The 14,083-nt window shown below is 36.9% G+C and overlaps 1 protein-coding gene and 1 pseudogene across 4 annotated transcripts in view; both read right to left on the bottom strand.

The window, feature by feature from the left end:
- Positions 1–14,083, bottom strand: part of NT5C2 (5'-nucleotidase, cytosolic II) — an 85,133-nt gene that overhangs the window by 16,646 nt on the left and 54,404 nt on the right. For 2 of the 3 annotated variants that reach the window (XM_012803645.2, XM_023511644.1), the window contains exons 3-4: positions 3,051–3,168; positions 2,214–2,309 (exon numbers count right to left, since the gene is read on the bottom strand). In XM_012803645.2, the coding sequence (XP_012659099.1) occupies positions 2,214–2,309; positions 3,051–3,168 (214 nt within the window). Of the gene's footprint in view, positions 1–1,870; positions 1,895–2,213; positions 2,310–3,050; positions 3,169–14,083 lie in introns of all 3 variants that reach the window. The other variant, XM_012803644.2, reaches the window with a different exon arrangement.
- On the bottom strand, positions 12,282–13,397 carry LOC105886744 (annotated as a pseudogene). Its single transcript, XR_002772609.1, has one exon. The product of XR_002772609.1 is annotated as a 14-3-3 protein eta-like (transcript).

Below are 14,083 nucleotides of genomic sequence, written 5' to 3'. Positions count from 1 at the left end.
AATAAAAATAATTCAAGAGTAGATAAATGTGTTATAAAAGAAATGCTACACTTAGAGAGGAAAGAAAAAGTTATAGGACAGATCACTACTAACATTCTTCAACCCACACAATAAAGATGTATTTGAAAAATGAGCTCCCAACTAATTAGCAAGGACTAATGGAGCCCAAACTTCCTTTCCAGCCTTGTTCATCACTGCACTCTAGTTAACTGTATTTCTTTCCCTCCATCTTCAGACTCCTTTCCAGGGTTTTTAATTCTTTTGATTCTAAAGACTACACAGTGCTAAGCACAGTTTGAATGATTGTGCATTTACTTATCAATATCATTTTTGAAACACTAGTCAATGTATTTCCAAAGGAACTATTTGTAAATTTTATTGGCTTATTTAAGGGCAGAGAGGACTTCTGCTTGAGTTAGTAAATGTGACTACAGTATTTATAATAATTTACTGAACTACTTCTCTTTCTTTTCCTCTTTGTTTATCCCTCTTCTCCATAGTACAAAAATTCCTTTTCAGACATAAATAGAACCTTGGTTGAGCTTCGTAAGGATTCTGAATTATAGTAGCAATATCTATATATAAAATAACTTAGGTGACTAGTTCTACCGGCAATCACTCCACTTTCTAAATCCTGTTTCCTGATACTCATGGATCTTGAACAAACCCCTCACGAGAGGGACAGTGAAAGAAAGATGGATGTAACCATTGGCCTACCCACATATGTCAAGGTGGGTACTTACTTCACACAGGTTCTCACTGTGTATATCTGGACATCTTTGAGTCTGTGTAATGTCAGTAACACCAGGTGAAGAGTCCTGTATCAGATTCTTCAATTCTAAATGGGGCATTCTTGTGACCTCAGTTTCAAAAGAAGCTCTGGCACAATTTCAGTTACTTTGTGCCTCTTATTTAAAAAAAAAAAAAAAAGCCTTTCTTTTTTTGGGGGACAGGGTCTCAACTCTGTTGCCCAGGCTGGACTGTGTGATACCGTCGTAGCTCATTGCAACCTCAAACTCCTGGACGTAAGCAATCCTCCTGCCTCAGCATCTGTTCCATCTAGCTGGGACAAGACGTTATCTTTCTAATAATTTCAGTATAGAGTGATGTTGTTACTGCCTTGCCATCAATAATGAAGACTATACAGAAAAGTTACCAGGAAACTGACACAAAGCCTATTTTGGTTCTAACAGTTGTTCTACAGTGTCAATAGTAAATAAGTTAGTATGACAGTACAGAAAGTGTATTAATTGTAAAGCCATGATCATTAACAGTTGTCAAATTGTAGTTTTATAATTTTTTTTTTTTTTTTTTTTTGAGACAGAGCCTCAAGCTGTCCCCCTGGGTAGAGTGCCGTGGCATTACAGCTCACAGCAACCTCCAACTCCTGGGCTCAAGCGAGTCTCCTGCCTCAGCCTCCCAAGTAGCTGGGACCACAGGCGCCCGCCACAGCGCCCGGCTATTTTTTGGTTGCAGCCATCATTGTTGTTTGGCGGGTCCGGGCTGGAGATTCGAACCCGCCACCTTAGGTGTACGTGGCTGGCGCCTTAGCCGGTTGAGCTATAGGCGCCAAGCCAGTTTTATAATTTTTTTAAGAAAAAAAATTGGGATGTTTCACAAAAAAATGTAGTTACTAAATTTTACCTACTGTTTACTAGGGTGCAATGTCCAAATTAGTGATAACAGTGGAAATATTGTTACAACAATAAAGCTTATCCTTATTTTCTTTAAATATTAAATATTTTTAATCACAATCAAATGGCTGAAAGTGTTCATTACAATATAAAAAATGTATTAGCTACTAAAAATCTTAGTCATTTAAACTGCTATAGTTTAAAATTTTTCAAAGCACTTTTATTTATATACATACCTCTTCTGAGCAGCTATCTGAGAACTGTATTAAAAAGGAGAAAATAAAAATCTTAGAATTTCAAGTAAGTCAAAACTATTACAGTTCTTTTGGACAAGTTTCAAGATTAGCTTTGAATGATGTATAATTAGAAGGCACTTAATTTAAACAAAATGTAATTGCCAACTATATTTATATGTCAGGTTAGGTTCTAACTGCCTGTTAACTAACTTTTATGTAAAGGAAATTTCTCTTTAAAGATGGAAGGAATAGGTAAATATACTACATCTGGGGGGACAGTGTCATCTTTATGTTATTTGACTACAAAAACACTAGAAAGAGGCTAAAGGGTCATTGTACTCACCCCCTTATGAAGTTAAATCCATGTGCACAGACCAAAAGGTTTCCATAGGCATCAACTTTCAAAAGATTTCCATATAGTGTGTCAAAGACCAGTCCCCTATGTGAAAATGAATATATTATTAATAATGCAAAGTAATACAGTCAATAACTTTATGTAGTACTTAGTCAATCACCATGAAACAACCTTATCTAATTCCACTCAAGGATGTCCCAAAACAATACAATCTTAAGAGCTAAAGGGAGTGAATTAAATATTAACTAATTCTTAACAATTAAAATAATATTTACTCTGTCCACATAGATAAATAATCTCAATTGTTTTCTGTAAGAAATAAGAGCTTACTCAAATAAGATAATTATTCTTCATATAGCTTGTACCATTCTAAAATAGTCTTTTTAATTTCCTGTGACAACTGAGCAGGCTTACATTTCTTTCCTTCTATCAGATGCTGTATGTGGGACATGCATGATAGCATCTCAAATAAATATCATCTTTCTCAATTTTAAATCTTCCCTGTTGAATCCAGAAATACAAACTGCCAAGGCTCTGACTACCAAGTTAAGTAGATTAGCAAAACATGTACTTGTATTCCAATGGCCAAAACCACTACAATCTGTGATTACTGCCCATCAATTTTAGTGATCCCTTTTCTTACTCCTAAGAACTAGGTCTTCTTCAATAGCAATAAACTGAGCTCAATTCAAGAACACAAAAGATGAGGCATATATGAAAAGTTCACAGTAATTTTGGAATTATACCAACCAAAAAAGCAACAAAGAATTATCTGATACATAAAAAGGAAAGTAGTCTTAATCCAAAAACATCTTGAAAAATTACCTGGTGGGGAATGTAGAATCATAAGCAAAACTGAGCAGCTCCTGGGGATAGCCAATAGAAACTAATCTTTCCACAGTAAGCTCAAAGCCAAGGGACTCATACTCCGGGGACTTGTAAACTGCACAAAGAGGAGGTTCTCATTAGTCAGCATAAATAATAGCCAATTAAAAACAGAAGGCAAATGAATGAGTTTCTGCTCTTTCCCAATGCATCCCTCCTCCTAAATCTGCCATTTTTCTTCTTTCCCCTCAAGCTCCAAGTTCTGCACTTCCCATGTAATTAGAGGACTCAATTGTTAGTCTGTGGAAATAGGTCATATTATAGCAGGAGAAGCAGCAACAAGATGAATTATCAAACATTTTAGTATAGTTCCTTCATTCGTAGGAAACCTATTCCAAATTTTTTTTCTTTTATCTACTCTTTCATATTCACAATTTTAAAAAAACTAACATGCACAACTGTGACATTAATAATGAAAATAAAATTAAAGAGACAACTAGGTAAGAAAGCCTTCACTGATATGCATAATTGACATAGAAATACTTCAAAATCCAAAATGAACTTTTTAAAAATAATTTTTAGAATTCCTATTAGACTTGGTAATTGGTTTATAATGCTTCTCCCATTAACATGTTTGTTCTATTTGTTAGATTAACTTGTTTTCTTATCAGCTATAACAATGTTATAGCCATCAAAATGATATTTTATAAGTTCTTACTACAGACCAACTGTAAAAAGACACGTCTGAGGCAATTAGAGAAACCTGGATATGAACTGAGAATTATACATTAAAGAATTATGATTCCTTGATCACATGTGATTATGGCAGAATAGGTATATCTAAGTGTATATATTTTTTAAAAAAAATACTCCTTATTTACCAAAGGAGCATACTGAGTTACAGGTCAAATACCATGGATTTCAGATTATAGGAGTTTCTCTCTACTACTGTGTATGTCTAAACTTTTTCATAATGAAAAATCTTTTTAGCGTTATCCTATAATTCAGCATAAAGAAAATGCCGCTCCTTTAAATAGGTTTCTTCCAAATAAAATATTTAGATAAGCATCCCTCCTTTAGTCTGTAGGAGTAGGTAAGCCACAGTTAAAATAAAAATAAAGGCTCGGCGCCTATGGCTCAAGCGGCTAAGGCGCCAGCCACATACACCTAAGGTGGTGGGTTCGAATCCCCAGCCTGGGCCCGCCAAACAACAATGATGGCTGCAACCAAAAAATGGCCAGGCGTTGTGGCGGGTGCCTGTAGTCCCAGCTACTTGGGAGTCTGAGGCAGGAGACTCACTTCAGCCCAGAAGTTGGAGGTTGCTGTGAGCGTGATGCCATGGCACTCTACCCAGGGGGATAGCTTGAGGCTCCGTCTCAAAAAAAAAAAATAATAAAATAAAATAAAATAAAATAAAAATAAAAAACAGAAAGACCTGCCAACTTGCTAAATGTCAAGTCAGTCAAAAATATCCTTCCTATTCTTATTATCTCATAATAATGCAACTATTATTATAACATTAGTACACATTATAGTTTTTCCATTTACTATTAACATCTTTAGCTTATGGCTCAAACTGAGTTTTCATTGCAAATAGACTGCAAACCCAAGTTAGTACTAATATTTTAACAAGTACAATTCCACTTTCCTTTTCCTAAAGCAATCCTTTAAATTATGTCAGGACAAATATAAGAGAAACTGATTGCATCCAAAGAATGGAAATGAGTGGCTAAGCAATAGGAAATGTACCTCCCATACCTTTAAAACTTGTAGCATAGGGCAGAGCCTGTCGCTCAAAGGAGTAAGGCACCAGCCCCATATGCCGGAGGTGGTAGGTTCAAACCCAGCCCTGGCCAAAACTTAAAGCATAAAATCTATCTATCTTTTTTTTTAATTAAATGGAAATTTTTAAAAAGCAGCTGGGATTTCAAAATCCTTTAATAAACACTGGTCAGATTTTAAAACCAGAAGCCTAAAATTTTTAAGGTTTTTTAGATGCTGAGTCTCATCTCTTCAGAATGATACCCCCAAAAGGTGTTTTTGTTTCTTTTGTTATCATGGTGGTAATAATAATTTAATGCTAATGCTAACCCTAGCTAACATTTTCAAAAATGGCTATATTTGTTTCTTCCCCTCGCCCCCCTCCAAAAAAACTGTTGAAGACTTACATGCAGAATTCCCAAACCTAAAGTATGTACTGTATGGTAAAGAAAAGTGCTACACAGTCATACACACTAGCAGAGATAATAGCTGGTGTACTATCACAAAACCAATAGGGCATAGTACCATTGACGTAACTTTGAGTTATGCTGAGAATGTAACATCTCTCACTGTATCCTCCCCCACCTCCTGTTTCCATGTCTATTTCAAGTTAAAACTCATTTTAATAAAATTTCCAAAAACCAAAAATTACTCCTCAATCTTAACCAAAGACCACTTATTTCAAACAGTATTTAATTAAATAAAATTCCAATATAGCTAAGTAATTGGGACAATAATATTGACATTTATCCTTATAGGATTTGGCTCATATAAAATATTTTTAATTATTAATTTTTCAGAAGGATAATTTGCTGGATATGCCTGAAAAAAAAAAAACAAAAAAACCTTAGTCATTTTTACCTAGGGTCACACCTATTATCAGCAATTTTCCCAGTTAGAGAGTCAGGTAATTATGAAACATTGTCTATGAGACAATTTGGATTGGAGCTCACAATTAATTTACTCAGAATTTTTAGTGAGGGGAAAAAAAACACAAAGGAAAAAAGTCTCAAATCCCCATTTGCCAGCAAAAAGCCTGGCAAAATGAATACTAGAAAATAGAATAGCAGAAAATAAAACCCTACATTTTTGCCACACTATATTTATTCACAAGGTTGTACTTCTCAAGTATTCAAGTGAAGTAACTTTACAGAAATTCCACCTACAGAAATAAATGCTTTAAATTTCCTCTCTCTCAATGAGTTTAAGGTACTTCCCCCAAATAAGATGTATCTTCCCCATTTGCTGACGCAAAGTTACACAGCAAGAACAAACATCAGCTGAAGCCAGAATTTAGGTCTCTCTGAGTCTCATCCAAAGGTTTGTGGTAAAGGTATACTACCACTGCTAAAAATGAATTTCTAGATTACACAGGCCATCAAAACTTAAGCTTAGGTGTTGAAACTTATACTTCACTCTCCAATTTCTTTCAACTAGTCCAAAATAAACTGTTCTAGTCACAGGTGGAAATGGACTTAGCAAAGAGTCCAAGTTCCACTCTGACAACACTATCTATTTCATCAAGCTCTATATTAATCAGTAAGACCTACTGGCTATTGACATTTTCTCCTAAGCTTCCCAGATAATTGTTTCAGCAACATGAACTCCTAGATCATTAAATTATCTGCTAGAACTATACAGTACAATTCTGCAAAAGCAGAACTGCAACTGAACAGAGCCTGACTTTAAATGTTTTATTCTAAGTTTTCTTTAAGAATAAACACATTTGTTCTGACCTAGTAACAAAAATTCCTGACATTTACAAAGTGCCACTATTCCTTTAAGAAAAATAAAAAATAAAAAGCAAAATTCCTTTTTCAATCAAACAGGCCCTTCAAAGCCAGCCTCAGACATTTGTAAGGAACAATACATGTCACCTCAGTCTGTGGAGTGTTATGCTGCTCCACAGCTGCAAAGGCTCTAATTTCGATTTCTCTCACAAAACTGTGGCAGGTAAACGAAACACATTTTCAAGCTCAACTCTTTTAATTGACTTACTGTGGTTCCAAAACCTAGGCAACAGATTCAGAGTAAACATAACCAAACACATTAACTGCTCATTTCTTCTCTAAGAAGGTCTTTGGGCCTACCTTAACTTTTTCAATATCCAAAGACAAAGGAAGAAGTTAATTCAAGAGCCAGAGTCCAAAAAAAGGAATGCTGTAGCCACTAGGACAGCACACAGTGTTCTCAAGTTACGTAACTAGACTATAAAGAGAACAACCAAAGCTTTGAAAGTTGAAGCTACTAAGAGCATTTAAAGATATTCTTCACTCCATAATCTGCAAGGTAAAAACAGCTCTTCAAAAAATAAATGCATGTTGTAAATAAAAATTGTGGCTAGATACTGTTCATACAAGATAGAACCTGTTAGAGGAGAAACTCCCTTTGGAATGAGCAGAAAACTTTCTGCAGGGAAGTTGAAATTCTCATGCACTTTTTTTTTAAAACCTTTGCCACCAAGACCCATGTTTAGTAGTTCATAGATTTAGAAAACCAAAGGGCAAACCTCTACAGAGGTTCCAGCCTAGTAGAATGCTGCTGCCAAAATGAGAACTCACATGAGGCAGAGGCAGATGCAGATGCAGTGTGTGTCACTCCAGTCTTGAAGGAGTTACACTGGCTCTCCTGTTAAAAAACAAAACAAAGCAACAAAACAAAAACAAAAACAAAAACAAAAGCTGATTTTAAAACTGTTGTGATGGCTGGAATAGAGAGATACCATTTGGAAATTGGTATTTACAGGAGTTACTACTATTTAGAAGCCTCTGACCATCACTGAAATTAGCCTAATTGGTCATTACAAAGCATATCTTCAAGATATGCCTAAGTATTTTGTATTATTTACTTTTCTGGCACCTTTAGTCTCAAATACAAGCTGCGTCTAATCCTGAAATGTTAAGACAAAAGACAAACAAAAAAATATATTTGTTTATTTTCTCTAGTACATTTCAGGCTAAGAAAGTCAACGCAGCTGGCAAATGATGTTTATAATTGAACTATGGATTATAAAACAGACTCAGTAAAGGATATGAAAACAAATCAGCAGTCTCATCTTGTTTTTGAGTACCCAGTTAAGCTGAGTCTACCTATTCCTAACTACCTACCTGTAGGTACCTACCTAGTTCTTTACCCTGCCAACATCTAAATTTGTCATCCTGATACAGACTAGAATCAACTGCATGCTGCTAAAAATCTAACTAGATGTCTAAATCTGGAATGAAAGAAAATTTCTAAATTTTTATTCTGTCAGTGGACATCTGTCTTGTATAAGCACTCTATAAAGTGAAAAGAAAACTACCCAGTCTAGTAAAATAACTGAGTTGAAGATATGTACATCCTTAAAAGATACTGATACTTTTTAAGATATGCACTATATTTAACTTTATAGGGAGTAATTTTCCCCAAAGACATGTAGGTTTTTGAAAACATGTGGCTGGACTCCTTTAACTCCTAGATTTTTCTGCAAAAGATAATACTAAATAAAGGAGCAGAAATGACTGACTATAATGTCTAAAAGTTCTAAAAGTTCTACGACTAGTAGAAACTACCACCAACAGTCACTATGATCAACAAAAATGTAACCCAGCCACCCAAGAATCATTCGCTTTTACGCTATAAATGTGATCAACAACAACGTTCTTTATCCAGATATTAGGCTATGCAATGTTGGTTCTCTTTGCCTATAACTAGAAAAGGTAATAAATAATGCACATCTTTCATTGAGAAAATTTTAAATAAAATCTTTCCAATTATCATATAAACAAGTGCCAGAAGACTTTCTTCACTTTTCAAAACTATTTGAAAAGCCTTACACATTAACAGTGTACACTCAAAAATTTTAATGCTGTGGCCTTTAATACAGTTCCTGTAAGTCACAACCCACAGGTTGAGAACCACTGAACTAAAGGAACTACTTGTAACACAAAAATAGAAATGGCTAATAAATATATTTTTCCAAGAATAAAAACAGATCACAGCACTCAAATGCTTGTACTAAAGTTAGAGAAATTTAACAAATATTTGGACACTACTATGTATTAGGTACTAGATGCTGAGAACAGAAAAATGAAATAACCTGTCATATTAGCATTCTGGGAAGCCAAGGTGGGTGGATTGCCTGAGCTCAGGAATTTGAGACCAGCCTAAACAAGAGCAAGACCCCCATCTCAAAAAACAGCTGGGCCTTCTGGCCGGCACCTCTAGTCCCAGCTAGGTTGCTGTAAGCTATGATGCCATGGCACTCTACCGAGGGTGACAAAGTGAGGCTCTGTCTCAAAAAAACAAAAAAAGGAAATAACTCATAGTCTTTGACCTGAAGAAGCTTATAGCTGCTCATGGTGCATGGACAGGGATATATAATTAGACATTTATAGTAAGTTATAGAAGATCAATAATATAATGTGACTAAGAAAGCATTAAGGGACAGAAAAGGGACCAATGAAATTGGCCTTAAAAACTATGTGTAATTTATTCAGGCTTATACAGATAACTCCTCATTATGACCAACATATCAAGGTGCTATAAAGTTTACCTGACACATTCTCTGAAATTCAGATAATATGTTCCAAACACCTCTGTCAGGGTCAGGCAAGTGAGTTAATGTGTGAAGTGGGCTAAGCAAGGGTACATATCTTGCTTAAAGGAGGAAACAGATGCTCAACTATAGTTGACTCCTCTGTAGGAATGAGAGCCTATGTGATTAGGCAATGTGATTAAAAGCTAACCTAACAGCTAGGCGTGGTGGCTCAAGCCCGTAATCCTAGCACTCATGGAGGCTGAGGCAGGTGGACTGCCTGAGCTCCTAAGTTTGAGACTAGCCTGAGCCAGAGCAAGACCCCATCTCTAAAAATGGCATTGTGGTGGGCACCTGTAGTCCCAGCTACTTGGAGACTGAGGCAAGAGAATCTCTTGAGCCCAAGAGTCTGACGTTGCTGTGAGCTATGACACCACAAGGTTGACAAAGTGAGACTGTCACAAAAAAAAACCGAAAGAAAGAAACACTAACCTAGACTTTTATCTGCAATCTCTCAATTTTAAAATACTGACCCAACTAAACAAATATGTACTCTTTGAATTAAACTATAGTCTATACTCTGAGGTGGACCCAGCAGTCAACAGTATGCACCTCTACTGTAGCCCTCAAGTCACATACTGATAGTACATATAAGTTTCCTATCCTATTTAATTGAAATGTTTGGCTCTATTCTTCAAATAATCTTCCAAAGTAGTAACAGAATTTAGGTATTTAATGAAATTGGAAATCCAGATGGAAATTATTCCTTAAATAACCACAAAGTATCCTGGATATTATCATTATTTTATTCATCTTAAGGAAAAATTAAAAGAGTAGATGAAAAACTTGGAAAATAAAATAACCTTTATGTGGTCACTTGATTTGGACACCTGTAATCATCTGTATCTGACTCTTTTATATCACTATCAAAACCAAGTAAGTGTTCCCAATGACAGGAAAAAAACCAACATCCTCATAATCTGCCTAGGTAACCAACTTGAAGTATTAGTGTTCCCTGACCCAGCAGGCTTTATAAGGTTTAACCTAAATGTTTGCTACCCAGGTTGATTCCATTATCATGTGTCCTTTTCTCCATAGCCATTATCTCCATGATAAATATTCAGAGAAATGTGCAAGCAAAACACATAATGAATTAAAGGTAGTTACTGTGTTACTACTATTCTGAAAAACAAGTTTAGATATTTGAAAATAGCCTACGACACTAGTGAAAAGATTTGTCTTAGTAACTTTACTGATACAATTAATATGATATTCATTCACTAAACATGTCTTACAATTGAATGCCTTTGTGATTGGCAATGGAAAATAAAGATCACCAACAGTACTAACTGATTACCCAACAGACTCACATACATAATAGGGGTGCCTAAAAATGTATCCACACACTCCCCCTAAAATATAACATATATTTTATATGTAATATAAAGATATCTAAAGATAATAGTCTTGAGGGTGGTTAGCTTACCTAGTACAAAGGGCTTTCATCACTAAGTAAGATAATGAACAGGACTATTATTTCTTTTTAAAATTCTTTCCTAAGAACTTCCTAAACTTTTTTTTTTTTTTTTTAGAGACAGAGTCCCATTATGTCACCCTTGGTAGAGCACAGAGGCGTCACAGCTCACAGCAACCTCAAACATTTATGATTAAGTGATTCTCTTGCCACAGCCTCCCATGTAGCTGGGCCTACAGGAGCCCACCACAACACCCAGATTTTTTTTGTTGCAGTTGTCATTGTTGTTTAGCAGGCCTGGGCTAGGCTCAAACCCGCCAGCCTCAGTGTATGTGGCCGGCGCCCTACTCACTGAGCTATGGGTACCAAGCCCCTGAAGTTTTTTTTTGAGGAATGACCTCAAAAGTATCACTTGGTTATAGAAATAGTACTTCATTTCCTGAGGTAAGTAGTGTAAAAAAGACCGAAGTGAAGAAAAAGACGTAACAGCCAGGCATTGTGGCCAGCACCTGTAGACCCAGCTACTTTGGGAGGCTGAGGCAAGAGAATCTCCTAAGCCCAGGAGTTGGAGGTTGCTGTGAGCTGTGTGACACCACAACACTCTACTGAGAGTGATAGAGTAGGACTCTGACTCTACAAAAAAAAAAAGAAGAAGAAGAAGTAAAAACAGCTAAAGTAATGACTATAATACCTCAAATGGAAATGAAATGACGAAAAGACCTTAAAATTTAAATTTCCTTAAAAAAATAAAAAGAATCAAAACCAAATAAGTGTTCCCAATGACAGAGAAAAAAATCCTCATAATCTCCCTAGGTAACCAATTTCAAGTATTAGTGTTTTATTGGCATTTTGTCAGTTACCTCCACCTGATTTTTGTGTGTGTTTTGTGTAGGGTGAGGTTAAAGGTAGGATAGGTCTTGCCCTGCTGCCTAGGCTAGAATGCTATGGTATTATCGTAGCTCACGGTAACCTCAAACTCTTGGGTTCAAGGGATCCTCTTGCCTCAGCTTCCGGAGTAGCTGGGAGACTGAGGCAGGAGGACTGTGTGCACCACACCTAGCTAATTTTTCTACTTTTTGCAGAAACTGAGGCTAAGGCTAGTTTTTAACTCCTAGCCTCAAGCCATGCTCCCACCTTGGCCTCTCAAAGTATTAGGATTATAGGCATTAGCCACTGCACCTGGCCTTGATTTTTTTTTTTTAAATAGCCTCAAAGCAGCATTTATTTACCCAATGAATTCCAAAACATTTATTTTAGAAGTCTGGCATTTCATAATCACCCATCTTGACTGACATGGGCTGACACACATGGTGCTGTCAGATACACAAGGACAACAGCCAAAGAGTTACAAAAACTAATCCATGATTATTAAACAATCACAACAACAAAAAAAGTTACACATATCAAACCTTTAGGTGTATTGCATTGAAAAGAAGGTCCGGGCACAGCATAATTTAAAGAGGCAAAACAGGGCGCCACTGAAAGCTCACCGTAACAGTTTATTATAAAGCTGATGGAAAGGAGCAAGTTGTCTCTCTGTATCAGCTTAACAGTTTTCTATTAGCTGAAGAGGTGGGAGGGGTGAATTCATTTTTGCAAGCACAAGATGTACCGCTTAACAAAACACTATCAGCTTGTTTTAAATGGATCTTTTAAATATCAACTGTAGTCTGTGTTGGCTAATTCTCCTTTCTAATTTCCCTAATCAACAGGCATAGTAAAATACCTCCTTCACTTCACTGCACAATTCAAAAAGGGAACTCCTGTGGGCTCAAAGCAACCATCAGACCAGCAATGCCCATGAAGATTTATCTGAAACTGCTTTCCAAGAGACAGGAGAGCAGATCTGAGTAGCTGTGCTGCCAATATAGATAGGTTTAGCTCTAGATATTTAGTGATTGTGGCAAAGAAGAATTGGTGATGATGGGGTGGTGGGTGATGGAAGGGTGAGGGACCCAAAGGCTTTTCAGTTATCTTCTCCTGCTTCTTCATCCTGCTGGTCACTTGTCCAGAGGGTGAGGTTGTCTCATAGTAATTGCATGATGAGTGTGGAGTCCTTATAGGAATCCTCCTTTAGTGTGTCCAGCTCAGCTATTGCATCATTGAAGGCTTGTTTGGCTAAGAGGCAGGCTTGCTCAGGTGCATTCTGGATCTCATAGTAGAACACAGAGAAGTTGAGGGCCAGGCCCAGTTGGATGGGATGTGTTGGCTGCATTTGCTCTTTGCTGATTTCAAAGGCTTCCTTGTAGGCAGCTTCAGAAGCTTTCACCACACTTTTTTTCTTCTCCCCAGAAGCTACCTCTGACAAGTAGTGGTAGTAATCACCTTTCATTTTCGGGTAAAACGCCTTGCTCTCGTATTTCACTGCAGTTCTTGATGAGGAACTGGACAAGCAGAGCCAGGACATCATTGCAGACTGTCTCCAGCTCCTTCTCAATCTTCTCCCGGTAAGCTTTAACTTTCTCCAATTTCTTTTCATTTCCATCAGCCATGGTTTTCTGTTCAATGCTGCTAATGACCCTCCAGGAAGATCGCCTGGCACCAACCACATTCTTGTAGGCCACAGACCTAAGGTGACCAGACATCCCGCTTTTGGCGGGACAGTCCCGATTTTTGGAAAGAATGCATGACAAGCTAGGGAACGGTGGGAGAACGGGAAGGGAATATATGGTTTTCAGCTGCCATGTGGCTATTTTGCCAGGATATGAGTTTTATATTATTTTTGTTAATTTTATAATGTTAAACTTTAATAACAAATAATTGTTGAGAACTGATTATCGAGAACTGCTTATCAAAGTTCACATTGTTGATCAGTTGTTAGAATTCAAACACCACTGTTTGGACTTAATGAACAATGGCATTTTTTGGCATTGGCAACAACGAAAACATTTTGTTACTGTCTCTCAGACGATACACATTGTACTGTGTGCTAGTGCTAGTTAAACAAGTGATGTCAACAAATCAGCTATTCAGATAACTTAGGTAAGTAAGTTATTTATTTATTTCATGAATTTAGCAAACAGTGCTCGTATTATTTATTTTATAGTGGCAGCACAAAGTCTAGTGCCAGCCTAGAAAGTAACACTTAACGACTTACGAGGTATCATTATTAAAAAAAATATGGATGGGCAGCACCTATGGCTCAGTGAGTAGGGTGCCGGCCCCATATACCAAGGGTGGGGGGCTCAAACCCGGCCCCAGCCCAACTGCAACCAAAAAATAGCTGGGCATTTTGGCGGGTGCCTGTAGTCCCAGCTACTTGGGAGGCTGAGGCAAGAGAAT

This window comes from Otolemur garnettii, unplaced genomic scaffold, assembly GCF_000181295.1.
Source record: "Otolemur garnettii isolate 467f Iridium unplaced genomic scaffold, OtoGar3 scaffold00021, whole genome shotgun sequence".
Lineage (NCBI taxonomy): Eukaryota > Metazoa > Chordata > Mammalia > Primates > Galagidae > Otolemur > Otolemur garnettii.
The sequence above is the reverse complement of the archived record's forward strand: the minus strand, read 5'-3'. Positions and strand labels throughout refer to the sequence as shown.